Genomic DNA, 14949 nt, shown 5'->3' on the forward strand with positions numbered 1-14949 from the left:
GATCATAATTTCATCTCCACTCTAATCTGTTTTTACTAAAACTGAAAGTGGGGGGAAATCTACTACTAATTACGATTTTAATATTGATTGAGAAAATATTACGCCATTAGTAAATCTTTACAAAATTAAACTTCAGTTTTCCCGTTATGTTCAATTGCAAAAGAAAAAAATACACGTAATGTACACTATTTCTTTCTAAAAGTAGCTCAAATTAGTATCCATTATGGCTTTGCTTTTATAGTAATATCATCTGTAATCATTCTATAAAATACTTGAAACCCGTAAATCGGCTTTGTTCTTCTCAGTTGCCTGTGATAGTGTTCTGACACCCAATTTCAAAATATGTGATATATATATATATATATATATATATATATATATATATATATATATATATATATATATATATATGTGTGTGTGTGTGTGTGTGTGTTTTACCAAATAGTCTCATTAATGAGCGGCTTGGGTACAGTGGCGGATCTAGATGGGAGTGCCAGTCAGAATCCAGATTATGATAGGTATATCATGAGTTTACTGTAAACTTTGAAACATATAAAAATAATAACTTAAATCATTTTTGTCACTCCAAAACTAGCCTTTCCCCCCCAGCTACGGGCTTGATCCGCCACTGCTGCTCGGGTGAACATAATGATAAGTGCCAGTTCCGGTGAAATTGAATTATTTTGTGGAAATGGTTTGAGATTAAACCATAAAACAGAATGCAGATTAATTTAATTTAGAACCTGTACCTGCAGATGACAGGTTGAGTTTTGTTTTTGTACAGTACGTATCATCGCATTGAATTGCATGGGAATGTTGAACCTTCTTACCCAGTTTCATCGAAAGTTAAAAAAGTGCGATATACCATTATGTTTCCCCGAATCGCTCAAATATAAGCAGTGGCGTATTTAAGGGAGGTTTCCGGACTTAAGCCCCCCGAAATTTTATAATAAATTAAATATCTTGCAGAATTTTTCTATTTACCGGAATAAAGTTATCAAAGACCCCCTCCAGAAACCAAATCGTAAATACGCCATTGAATATTATTGAACACTATTCTAGTATTATATTTATAAATAACTCATTATTATTAGAAAAATATTATTATTATTATTAGAAAGTAATGAATACTTACATGGCAGTCTTTTAGCTTTCTTGTACAAAAAAATAAATCATTTCTGAGGCTTAAATCAACTATAGTAAACATAATTTCGTCGATAACTGGGTTTAGCAGCTGATGCATATTTACGGTATATTACTCGGTATGTTGGCTTTCTTACAACTCCCTTGTAAACTGAATTAGTGGGTAGAACTCTGTAGATTCTTCTTACTGTTGCAGGACTATAAATTTGGTCATTAGATAGCAGGTTATTTGATAATGGATAACCATATCCGTATCTAATAATAGCTCGTTTAACTTTGGAATTTTCTTCTAATTTATTTGTATAGTTCTCTCTTGTAGCAACGGCCCCGAAGAATGCAATTAGAAGGATACTCTGTGTTGAAAATAGAGAAAAATTAAAAATTAGTTGCAGAAACTTTATTTTTATATAATTTAATTTAATTTATTAGATGCAGTAACAAATGCTATTTTAAGTTAGTAGTGCTATTTTTATGAGTGTCTCCAACTAGTTTACTTAGAATATACAGTATTTTAAGTTGGTTTTAATAATTACTTCTTTACAAGATATAAATGTTGTACATTAAGTGTTGCCCAAACGAAAGTTTCACTTTCTTAGTTGAGTCATTGCTGACTATGAAGTCCGGTCCTACAATCGATTCGTCCAATGATACCCAGCCGAGTGGCTATTTTAATTTGTGGCGGGAGGTGTTAATAGAGATGACATTTTATCATTATATAAAGAACGTGTATGTGAGGGATTGTATTCATGGTGTGGTGTCTGTGCTACAAACATGATGCAAGGTTTTCACTGGGAGGTCTTCAGCCATCCAACGTACAATCTGGACCTATCTTTATGAAATTCAAATTGTTTTTAAAGAAAACTAAGATGAAGGACGAAGAAGTTAGTATTTGGATGATGAAAAGTCAAAAAGCGATCCTGAGAGTGATCCAAGAGTCGAACCCGAGATTTTGGTTTATCGTACATATAATAGACTCTAACCACTGTTCAACCCGACCAATTCCCTTACCAGTTGTACACCCTTCGCTTTTGAAATCAGTGAAGAGACATTAAAAGCACATGGACCGTACCATAACTTTTATTTTGTTTGGGCTACCTAATATCTGTAGCCGAATAATGAAGAAGAATGACAGTTAATATTGGAAGAAATGGAACGAATTTCTCCTTTGATCACATTGCACATAGATGCAAACTCAATAAAACTTCAAAAAAGTAAACATACCCAACAATCGAATACGGGTTCTCTTCTTCCCATTCTGCTGTGCTAATCATTACGAAATTCACTCCGTTCCCTGACTATTAGACACTCATCCTTCACGCCTGAGATCTGTGCCGTATTTTAGACCGCACGTGGATTGTACTAAAAGTTCCGTTATATTTTGATAATCCACTGCCTTTATTATTGATCATCTATCAATTCGCACGTATAAAAAAATATAGATGAATTTAATTTACTATGTATGCTGGCGTTGATTTACAGAAATATTCACATTAATAATCGAAGTATTCTCTTAACTTAATTGAAATCGTAATTACTAGTATAGGAATTTAATGAAAAATTCATAATTTAGTATATAGGTTGCCTCCGTTTACGGACAGGTCATAAGGTCTCAAAGACTGTGTGTGGAGGTAAAAGCTTGGTACGTTCTTGATTTCGGCACTCAAGGAGATGAGGTAATCAACTCCTGACTTCTGCTTCTTTTTACGTACCGAGATTGCCTTAGATACTAATTTTAAAGAAATTGAGTAACCTCAAATCCGTACTGGAACGAGGGTAAAACAAGGAAAATTTCTCACTGCCTTTGGGGATATAATCCTTCCCACTATTGCCATATAAATATATTACTTTTTTGCAAAGAAATGGTAAATACATTTAACTCCAATTATTCGAACTGCATTCATCTAGGGACCGAGAGAGCTCAGTGGTAGAGAGTTTACTTTGCGTCCTGATTTGATCCCAACTCTCCCAAGTAGGCTTTGTGGTGGACAAACATCTTGAGCGTGAGTTTTCTCGAGTTTTTTCTGTTTTCTCCTATTTTCTTCATTCTATTATTTCATTCATTCTTCTCATCACTGTCTCCTTTAGCCAACATGGCTTAATTGTGGGACATAAAACTGAAATATTTTATTTTTTCTTACTCATCCTGTTCGCCAATTATCTGGATCTATATCAGGAAATAAAACAATGCAATTTCAGAAAATTAAAAAAAAAAAACTTATTGAAATGCGAACTACAAATGAAATGAAATGAATTTTCTAGTTTAATTGTTTGCCATAAAAGTGATCTATTTTCAATATATATTAGACTTACCTTATTTATTATTAAAATAAATCTATTTTAGAGCTTTATTTCATAACACAACTGTTTCTTTTACGATTGCTTCCATTATCCGCATTGAGTCCAAAACTCTTTGGTTTGGATAGTTTGGCTAAGTTTTACTGTTATTATTAAAAAAAAAAAAAAAAAAAAAATACAAAGACTTTGGCAGAATATGCATGATACTATTCCGTCAATGTCTTTCAATCACCCGATGAAAGAAGTTCCTAAAAGTAAAAAAATGGGCTTATATGAAGGTAAAATATTATTTCATAAAATATTACTACTAGAAGTACTGTATTGGTTCAAAAGTCGATATTAGCTCTCAGGGATCAACGATTAACTCTATCGATTTCATTCTATGGTCTACATAGCCCGGTAAATAAAAACGAAAATCAGACTAATGTTCAAAGCCGTCGGGATGCAGGTCATGCAGTTGGCAAATAAATAGACACCTCACCGATTACCTAAGCTACTGTTCCGCTTATATGACATGCCAATCTTTTCAATTTATAGATCTGTTTGCTGAACCTTTCTGACGTAACTTGAGTATCCAAATTGTTAATACGATTACACAAACATAAATTATATGATATATTTCAAGCTTCCTTTATTCATAGAGCTCCTATTCTCTGAATTTAATTCAGTAATTAATCCTGATTGTTTCAATTAAATTAATTATTCCAAACTTAGGCCCGGATTAACGCCTAGGCTGAGTAAGGTGGATTCTAGGGCTGCATGCAACCTAGGGTTGGCATTGTTTGGCTTCCTTTCCCCCCTCTTATATCTCAGAATAAATTATTTTAGTAGGAATTTCCCTTGTGGTTAACATTTCTTGATTGATCTTTCGTTAACTGTGGCTAACACTTCTTGATTGATCTTTCGTTAACTGTGACTAACACTTCTTCATTGAGCTTTCATTAAATTTGGTTAACACTTCGTCGCACTTTTGATAAATTTTGCTAACAATTCTTCACTGATTTTTCGTTACCTTCAACTAACACTTCTTTAAAGATCTTCCGTAAAACTTTGGCTAACATATCTTCATTGATCTGTCATTAATTTGGGCTAACATTTCATTGATATTTTGTTAACTTTGGCTAACACTTTTTCATTCATCTTTCTTGTCACCCAGCTAATCTTTATTTCCCTTACGCATATTTCGAACAAATCCAATCATCGTTCTTTAGTAATGACCACGTTTCTGTTTCGTACAGCACAATATTCCTCACGAGATAGTATAATTTCTTTTTTTAATAATCTCTATTCAGTTTTCAGCAAAATGTTCTTTCCTTATTCCTAAACACTCTTTTTCGTCATTCCTGTCCTCGCTATGTTTTCCCATTCACATATGGATTCTTTGTTTATAATTGATACCAAAATTAACCAGGCTTAGGCTAGTAGTTAGAGTTCTTGCTTCGCAATCTTGAGTTCTCGGGTTCGAATCCGATGGTCAGTCATCCTGATTGTGGTTCATCCTCAGTTCTACCAGGGAAATTCTAAATATAGTCCGATTTACTTTCCCATAGCAGGAAAATTGGCCTCACAGGCTACAGCTGGACATTTAATAAATAAATAAATACTTGGGAAACTCTTTCTATACTTGTGATCAAAATCGTACATTTAGCTAAGATTCTGAACTCTTAATCAATAAAAGTATAAATAAACAAATAAAAATATAAATAAATATTTAACTTACCAAACACTTCATTTTTAAGGAGATGTTCACAAATTTGTTGCAGAAGAATGCAGTGTTTCGATATCACTATTAACTAGTGCATTAAAATGTTTCTTGCCTTATATATATAGTTTTCGTGTTGAGACAAAGCAAACTCATATGCTAATAACGAAAATAGTATATACTCAAATGCATTCTTTTTGGTTTTTTAAAATTCTCAAGGGTATTGACAAAAACTTGTATCGAGCAATTAAATTAATCGTTTTCACGTCAGATTTGCGTCAGCGCTACTTGAACTGGACACATGTGAGTAAATGGTTGGTGAATTCTCAGGAAAAATAGCAAAATAAATGGTAACTGAAGTTCCGTGACTTAAAATTGCTGCTATTTTTCTTCAACTGACAAAGATTGTTTTGTTCATTGACGTAGGTTTCGCCTGACCACTCCTGTTGGTGTTTGAGAGATGTTTTTCTTTTTTATTTTAATATGTCGTTGACAGAATTGCGGATAGTATGTAAAATAATGAATGTGCATTCAATTCTATAAATAAGGTTGTTTACGAGTTTACCTCAATAATAATTAATTAAATTATTCACATGCATTCACACTTATGCTAACTGCATCTCATTTTTGCATGTCATAATTGCATGTCTACGAGCTCGCATACTGTATGAAGTATGTGCTAGAAACTATCGGACAAAGGATTTATTTGAATGTTGTTCAATAGTTCCAGGCTTCCTTTGCTATTGTCATTATTTTTAGTTGTTTTGTTGGTTGGTGTCACTGACTTAACTAGGATATTTTTTGTTAGGGGTCCATGGCCCATACTTCTCATAATTTAATTAACTTTACCTGTGGCCCAACGGTGTTCTATGGGCTCACGCTCACCAGTGTTCTAGAAGCCCCGGCCGCTCTGGTCTCCTTGTAGTTATGGCTGTGATTGGTAGTTGAGTACAGTGGCTCAGTGGTAGAGCGCTTATCTCTAGCGCGTCGAGTCCCTGGTTCGGTCCCCAGCCAAGCAAGTTTGTGGTGGGTAATCGTCGGTGAGTAATGAATCGTGTCCTTGGGTTTTCTCTCACTTTCTCATTCCCCAATTCTTCCATTATCATTCTCTTGCCTTACTCATCCGTCTCTCTCTTAGCCGAAAGGTCATAAGTAAACGTAGAACGTTAAATTAAAAGATTTTTAAAGATTTCATTCCATTTCACTTTCATTCATATATTCCAGTCGCTTACTCGAAAGACTTGACTAATCCCATGTACTCTTTATATTTTGAAATGAAATGAAATGAAATGAAATCTTTGAGTTTTACGTCCCACGTTTATGCCGCCTAGGCTAAAGGAGACGATGGTGATGAGGAATGAATGAAATGGTGGAATGAAGAAAGTGGGAGGAAACGGGAGAACCGCGAGGAAACCCATGCACGCAGTGTTTGTCCACCACAAAGTTCACTTGGCGGAGCAGAATTCGAACCCGGGGCCCCATGCACCAGGGGTCAACGCTCTACCACTGAGCCACTGCGGTCCCTCTTTATGTTTTATCTCCATTTTCTATCAAACTTTTACTGATTACTTTAAGTAAAACAATGATGTCTCACAATACTTTTCATCGACATCCTCTTTTTATTCTGACAGATAATCTTCTATTGAATTTTCGAAATTTAATATGAACTACTTGTTATGTTAAATAAGTTATTTCAATACACCTTGCATCTATTTGTTACTACTTTCACAACTGAATTCACAGGATCTATAAGAAATCTGGTAAGTGTTCGTTTGAAATATTTCATTGTAATCAGTGGAATATTTCTTTTTTCCTTTCTTTGTTTTGTCATTCACCATATTCCTAATTTCTCACTGATCTCCGGCCAAGTAAGTTTATGGTGATCAACATCGTGTTAAGGTAGATTTTCTTGTTATACTTCCATTGTCTCCTTCATTTCATTCCACCAATTCTTCCATCATCATTCACTTGCCTTAATTATCCGTCTAGCGTAGCCTTACGGGCGTCGTTGAACAGCGCCGTCACTGTTGCTGGCACTGTTGAATTGCCGTCTGTTAGTCTTGGGCTTGTTTATCCTTTCCTTGCATCCTGTGTGTTGATGCTTGGTCGGGAAACTAGTCGTAATTGTGGCGAGTCTATTCCGCCACTGTCACTTGAGAAGACAGTAAATATTTCGCAAAATTTGATCTAGTGAGTTGTATATTCGCTATACCTGTTATTCCCTTGATGGAAGGTAGCATTGTTACTTTTTTTTTTTCATTGCATTGGAGAAGAAGTTGTTTTCGAATTGGTATCTAGCGTCATTTTCAGGACCGAGCCCCTACAAATTTAACGTAGGATGCATACCTCATGAGCTCCAGCTGGAAATCGAACCTGAGTTTCCCTTGCCGAAGGCTCTTACACTAATCATTGATGTGTGGTCTCACAAGGGAACATCTTATATTGATAGTAGCATTGCCCAATCAAACAATGTGCAATCAATAGAGGAGTGAAGAAAAGTGAGAAATCCAAAGTTTTACGGGCTGACACCCAAAAACACAGGAGATACAGAGGAAAGAAGAATCTAGAATCATGTGAAGATAGCAATGCAAAAGATACACTCACACAAAAAGAACATCAAAATGATTAAAGTAATCAAAATGACATTTATACAACAGTATAATAAGCAAACATTGTACCCACAGACATGCTCAATAATCATATGTAAGTCAGTGTTGCCAACTGAATAGAAAATGAAGTTTTGTTAAATGGCACGGAACACAAAATATATGTAGAAAATCTAATTATGATTAGAATTATACCTGTGAAGTCATGATGTACAGTGTTGCCAACATTTGAAGATAGGCCTATATGAATTCCTACATGAATTTCGGATGTAGAAGAGTACATACATTACCAGCACACTGCGAAGCGCTTTATCAACAGCAACACTGAAAAATTTACTACCAATAATGTGTGAAGTGATACAATATTACGTGCATCAGAAACATGAGCCTACTAATCAATTGTCAATCCAAGAGCATGCATCATTTCAGTTTTGTGTGTTGTGTTTGATACTATTCTGATTTTACACTTGGGCAAACCTGCTTCGACACTGTGCTCCGTCCCTTATTTTCGTGCTTCAGTCATTATATTATTGTTCGTGGTCTTATATTTTGGTTTTAACTAGTTAGAATCGTGTACTGTATGTTCTCTTCTATGTCCGATATTCATATAGGAATTCATATAGGCCTACCTTCAAACGTTGGCAATACTGTACATCACGACTTCACAGGTACGGTTTTACCCCTAATTAGATTTTCTAGATGTTATAATTTGTTCCGTGCCTTGTAACAAAACTTCATTTTCTACTCAGTTGGAAACACTACATTACATATGATATTATTGAGCATGTCAGTGGGTACAATGTTTACTTACTATACTGTTGTGTAAATATTATTTTGATTACTTTAATCATTTTGAAGTTCTTTCTGTGTCAGTGTATCTTTTGCATTGCTATCTTCAGATGATTCTAGATCCTTCTTCCCTCTGTATCTCCTGTGTTTTTGGGTGTCGGCCCGTAAAACTTTGGATTTCTCACTTTTCTTCACTCCTCTATCGAGTGCACATTTTTTGATTGGGCAACGCTACTATTAATATAAGATGTTCCCTTGTCAGTCTCCATTTGAAATGTATTTTTGAATATAGCAGTTTACGTGGGCTGAGTTCTTTTCATATCAGGAGCTCCTCCGTGGCTAAGCGGTTAGCGTATGCGCCTTTGGTGTGGGAGGCCCGGGTTCGATTCCCGGCGGGAGCTCATGTGGTTCGAATTCCACGTTAATCAGTAGGTCCACGTCTCATGTAGCCTCGCTGCTGAACTAGACGTTAAACTCAAAATCAACTCAATTCAACTCTTTTCATATCAATTTCATGAGAATAATGACTACACTGCTTGAAATTAATTTTTGAACAAAGCAGTTGACTCGGGCCGGGTTTTCATTCATTTTCGTGAGCATAACGACTGGATTGGCTGAAATGACTTTTCAAACATAGTTTGGTCAAGATTGGATTTTACCATTTTATTTTGATTTAAATATGTATCCTAAGGAGCAAAAGAGGTTCAAATATACCTTTCATATCTTCTCCCCTCATAAACTGTCATTCACTTTTAACATTGGATATTTCAGCTAGTTATAAATACGTAATATTCATTATCAAAGTGCAGAACAACATGATAAATCAAAATTAGTTCTCCGAATAGGGCTATTTGAACCATCATGGACATCAGCAATTAAGAAAAGTCATCTAAAAACATAATGTCATGTTGGTGATCAGACAATACATATTTCTGAATAATTAATAGAACTAAGTTACTTACTTAGTTGTTCCTAGTGTTCATTCAAATAAAGTGGATTTGTTTTTGTTGTACTTCATTTATGTTACCATAAATATTCCGTTTTCAAAATAACACAGAAAATAAATAATAGTACTAATAATATACATGATTTGTCATGTGGTTGCGAACTTTCACTATTTTTATATCCCCCTTCATCCTACGTAAGTTCTTATTCATCCTGTTTTGCGGAACAAAAATACGTATATACAAAACCATCGTGTTTTAAATGCGGATTTAAGAGTTGAATACGTTTGCATGCTTGACAGAGCTAAACTAACATGTGAGGTCATGACGCAAGGTTAGGCATGCAAATAGCTTCAAGATATAACGCGTCAACTCGAGAATATTGCTTTTTGTTTTCGTCAACCTTTTTTCCTGAGATAAAGCTTTTTTTTTTTTTTTTTTTTTTTTTGAATGATGAGAATTTTCGCTTTAACTGGTTTTTCAAGCCTGAACATGCAAATGGTGGTAAAAGGAGATGGTTTCTTCACGTTAAGTTTGAGAGTTGTTACAGGTGTACAGATATCTGTTATGTTGATGGATGTCAGTGTTTTCAAGTGTTATATCAGGGATACCCATATGCAGGTTTTAAGAGGTAGGCTGCGTCCATGGGCTTATTTGGCTGGATAACTTTTCTTGATATACTATGCAATCAAACATGCTAAATTTGGGAGATTATGGTTTATTTAGTGGGGATGGAATTGTAAATTTGTGTCGTAAAAGTAAAATTGGGGAAGAAGACAAACTTTGGGGGAAAATAGTGAATTTGGGGAGAATGGTAAATTGAACCGAAACCCCTGGGGCACAAACACCCATGAGATATATAAAGATACATGGAATGTTTGTTCCTGTTGTATGTTGTACAAACAAACAAATAAACAAAAACAGGGTTGTATCCAGACCACAGATATCCGAAGTCGGGAGTTTGGCTCTCGTGTTCCAATACGCTCGAGCTCAATAATTTGTGATCCCTATGAGTTAATATCGAAATGAAATGAAATGAAATCTTTTTTCTGTTTGACGTCCTACGTTATACCCTTTAGGCTAAGGGGGACGGATGATTGAGGCAAATGAATGGTAATGGAAGAATTGGTGGAATGAAATGTGGGAGGAAACGGAAGAACCCATGGGCATCATGTTGTCTACTACAAACCTGGGGACCGAACCAGGGCCCCAACGCACCAGAGGTAATTGCTCTACCACTGAACCACCGTGCCCCCTGTTCCCCAGCCGCTACCCAGGATAGCGATCCTGAGCTATGGTGAGCCTGATCGAGGTTAGTAACCCTCGAGTCGTATTGAAGATAATGAGCTCGAGAGAACCCCGATTACAAAATGGCCTTCTCCGGTACAGAGTGAGATACCACAACATACATAAAGTACTATTATAGTTACAATGACGATGCTTTTCTTTGGAAAGACGGAATATTTTCACTAATGCCTTAAAACAGTGGTGCCCAAATAGTGGTTCCTGTGGCGGATCTGGCACTTGAATATATATTTATTTATACAGATGTTTTAGACACAGATCTACGTCCATTTTACACTGAAACAATGTAACAAATTAAGAAATAACAAAAAAAACATACATTTACAGAGACTTTAGTTTGTTTCTAAAATGATTTTTAGAGTCGAAAATATCAACATCAGACGATAAACTATTCTACAATGATGCCAGCCCGAACTATAAAGAATGATGTATGATAGATAGTCTGGGAGATACATATGTCAGTACCATATGATTGTGAGTAAGGCGAGAAGGTATACAAAAATTGAGAACAGAGACCAATAATTCGGAGTTAATTTTCCCATTCATAAGTTTATGGAAAAGCAGAAGCATATAAGTTATATCATTTGGCCTCTGAAAATGTATGTTGTATTCTTTTTTTTTCTAACTCCATACGTAGGAGGAAAAATGTAGATAGCCATGATAATATGCCTTAATCGTGACTTTACTTTTTTAACAGTGAATATTATTCTTTAATCTCATTAGATTACGAAGCTCATTCTGCAAGATAAAGTGTTGGTACTGTGCCAATATTTAGAAAAAAAAAAAATCAAAATTCATAGAGCTATTTTGACTGTTCCTGGATCAGGCCCTGATTGGTCTAGACACATGGAGCAAGAAGCACAGAATAAAATAAAGATTCACTCAACTTAGGCATATTCAGCGAGTCATCGTGTCAGGGGAATAAGGAAAATAGCCTTCAGGATTCTTGTTAATTTGTCATGGCCCTCAGTGCATTATTAACTGGCCATCACTATCCTAAAAGCGGTATTTCCCACTCTATTATCGGTTTCCCGTTTTTGTTAGATATGATTGCAAAATGGGGTTTGGTTTGTTGTTCATTGCAAATGCAAGTATCAAGTCTTCCAACATCATGTTAATATTTAGTTTAAATTCCACTGCAAGACAATAGCACTGCAAATACATTTAACAGCCTAACAGTCTTATCTGTAATGTGTACAAGGGCGCGCATCAGAGGGAGCAAAGTGGGGCCTTGCCCCCCCCCCTTTAGAGGAAATTGTGCTTCGGAAAATCAAAAACGCAATAGATATTTTAAAATAGTTACCGCAAAATTTGAGACTACATTTGAAATGTCGCTTATACTTGCCCCCCTTGGAAACCACAACATGGACGCCCTTGAATATGTAGACCATTATTACCTACTGCTTCAGAATCAACATCAGTACTGATAACGTTGAAAACTCAGTCTTTCTTTGTCATTGCTTTTCCAATTCTCACTCCTACTCGTTGCAATATTTTTCCATTCCATTTCACTTTCATTCAAATATTCCAGATCTTTCAGTCAAAAGACTTCGCTAATCCCATGTGCTCTTTATATTTCATGGCCATTTTCTATCAAATTTTTACTGATTTAAGTAAAACAATGACATCTCTCAGGCGCGCACCCAGAATTTTTTCTTAGGAACAGTCCAAGCTTTATGCCGGTCCAATACTACAAGCCACTACGTCTATGTAGTAATGAACGAATATTATTCTGCACCCAAAAATACGATATGTAGTTGTGAAGTACTGCCATCTATATTTTCAGTTAGAAAATGACAGAACTAGATTGTATTTATAAGGGAAAGAGTACAAATGAAGTCTAACATCAATTTTTCATGCTACATCAATCATTTCCTTGTTAAATCAGTATAGTTTTATTGAGAAAGTGTACAAATATACGTTGAGTTAGGAAATTTTTAGGAGGAGTCCGGACCCGGTGCCCCTGCGCATGGGTGCGCCCCTGGCGTCTCATATGTACCTTCGTTTGACGTCTTTCTGACAGATAATCTTCTATTAAATTTTCGCAATTTAATATAGGCTGCTTTTTATGTTAAATAAGTTGTTTTTTTTTAATACATGTACTTCTTTGCGTTCTTCTGAACAACTGAATTCTCAGGATCTGTAAGAAATCATTTGGTAAGTTTAAGTGTCCGTTTGAAATACTTCATTGTAACCTGCGGTATATTTCTTTTTCTTTACTTTGTTTTGTTATTCATCATATTGTTAATTGTTTACTGAAAATTATTACACAGTACCATAAATTCTCATCACTCATCATTTTCACTTACTTGATTTTCATCCTTAACATTTATATTACGCTTTTCTACTTATAGTTTTCATATTCCTCCCATCCTTCCAACATACACTCCTCTCATCTTTTAATTTACAATAAAATTTTTAATTTCCCTTCCTAACCATAGTTTCATTCTTATTTTCAATTATCATGTTTCTTCACCCTTTCTTCTTTAGCTATTTCTGTTGACTTACTTTTCCGATATTTTCCTCATATTTCCCTATGTGGCTAGTTCCTGTATGTCTTCATACTTACTTTCTTATGTGCTTTCTTCCCTTTCCAATTTTCCTTATTTCGTTTCTATTTCTTTTCCTGTTACATTGTTCTCTTTTTCATTTTATTCTTTCATTTCCCAACTATTTTTTAAAACTTTTATTCTTAACTTTGTTCTACTTTCGGTTCCGTTTCGAACACCTCTATTTTTTATTTTCTTCTCTTTAAGTCTCTAACCTTTTACCACAAGAGATTCAATGGACCAATCACAATGCCATACATACCACTATTCTGTCTTGCTTTATTAACTGTTATTTTCTATCTTTCTTTTGTCTTTTTTCCTTCTTATTATTGTAACTATTCATATTAATCACAGATCTAGCCTAAACACAGGACAAGTCAAAATGATGGACTCTATTTCAGAAATTTATTCTGTGAAATCTAATTCCGACCCCAGGCTGCATCCGCCACTGATCAATAAGTCACCCTACATATTTTTTTCCAAACCTATCAATTCTAGCGTTGTGAGATTTATAGAAAGAATATGATGAAAATGTGTTCCAAACAGTGAAGTTGGAAGTATACAGATAATAACATAGTGTAAACTTTGAACATAATATTGCAACTAGCGAAAACACGCCTAGCACATTCTCTGACTAACGTGAGATTTCTGCAAACCGAATATAAGCAATGGAAGTAGAAACTGTTTGTAGCTTTAGGTAGTAGATAATTTCAGGGGATGACCCAGCGGAAGTTCCCCCATCCCCTAGAGCAGCGAAATTCCGTCCAGGGGCAAATCTTCGATAATGTTCAACTCTAGTTACCTGTATTTTTGCAGTACTACTTTAACCCCTGCGTACCGAAATCTACATTCCCCTATGAAAGTTGTCTGAATTCATCACTAGCTTTGAGTTTCCAGTTATAATTGAACCCATTCCCAAATCCATAAGAAGAAAACTAAAATTTAAGTAATAAATTTTAGTGTACGTTCATTTTTCAAATTGCCAAATTGAAAAACACTTTAAGCTTTCTTGAATGAAAATTACTTCATACACCGTTTGCCATTCAATGAACCGTACTAGCTATTTGTTGCTTTCACCTCTGGAGAAGTTCAGTAACTCATGCATAAAATATTAGTTTACAACTTATAAATAGGATAACTATGTATTTTAAGCATGGCGATATATATATAGGGTGTTTCAAAACAACACCAACAACATTTGGTAGGTGATACCTGACACCAAGATAAAACAAAAAAAAATAATAAAGACCAATCTGGGTGCAGAAATCCGTCATTTTGGAGTTGTAGGCTGCCGAAAACATAAAAAAATTAACTTCAAAGGTCCATAGCCCCAATAATATGGGACCTACCGTTGTCGGGTCAAGACTTCACTTAGAAACTAATATTGTCCTATCCAGATATCCATGTTTCAGAATCCTGCTGTACCAAATGATTGAAGACGATTTGCCGCTGATTGAATTGTATCTCTGGATAACAATATAGGGCTTTTCAGAGGGGAGGCAGGTTTTATTAAACCAGACTATACATCTGATATGTTAAGCAGCTTGTGCTTCCAGGCTAAACTTAGTCCTTTCAAATAAATCGGCACATGCCATGAAAGAGATATTCAATAGAAA

At 35.2% G+C, this 14949-nt stretch overlaps 1 protein-coding gene and 1 long non-coding RNA gene across 2 annotated transcripts in view; one reads left to right on the forward strand and one right to left on the reverse strand.

Annotated features, from left to right (window-relative positions):
- LOC145695004 (uncharacterized) overlaps nt 1-14949 on the forward strand; it is a 261336-nt gene that overhangs the window by 106217 nt on the left and 140170 nt on the right. The window lies entirely within an intron of this gene.
- On the reverse strand, nt 1142-5393 carry LOC145694108 (uncharacterized). Its single transcript, XM_081770226.1, has 2 exons — nt 5159-5393; nt 1142-1496 (listed from the first exon to the last, which is right to left on the reverse strand). The coding sequence occupies exons 1-2, from the start codon at nt 5168-5170 to the stop codon at nt 1191-1193; spliced, it is 318 nt and encodes a 105-aa protein (XP_081626352.1). The 5' UTR covers nt 5171-5393; the 3' UTR covers nt 1142-1190.

Source organism: Thermobia domestica, chromosome 9 (genome assembly GCF_964235325.1).
Source record: "Thermobia domestica chromosome 9, izTheDome1.hap1.1, whole genome shotgun sequence".
NCBI lineage: Eukaryota > Metazoa > Arthropoda > Insecta > Zygentoma > Lepismatidae > Thermobia > Thermobia domestica.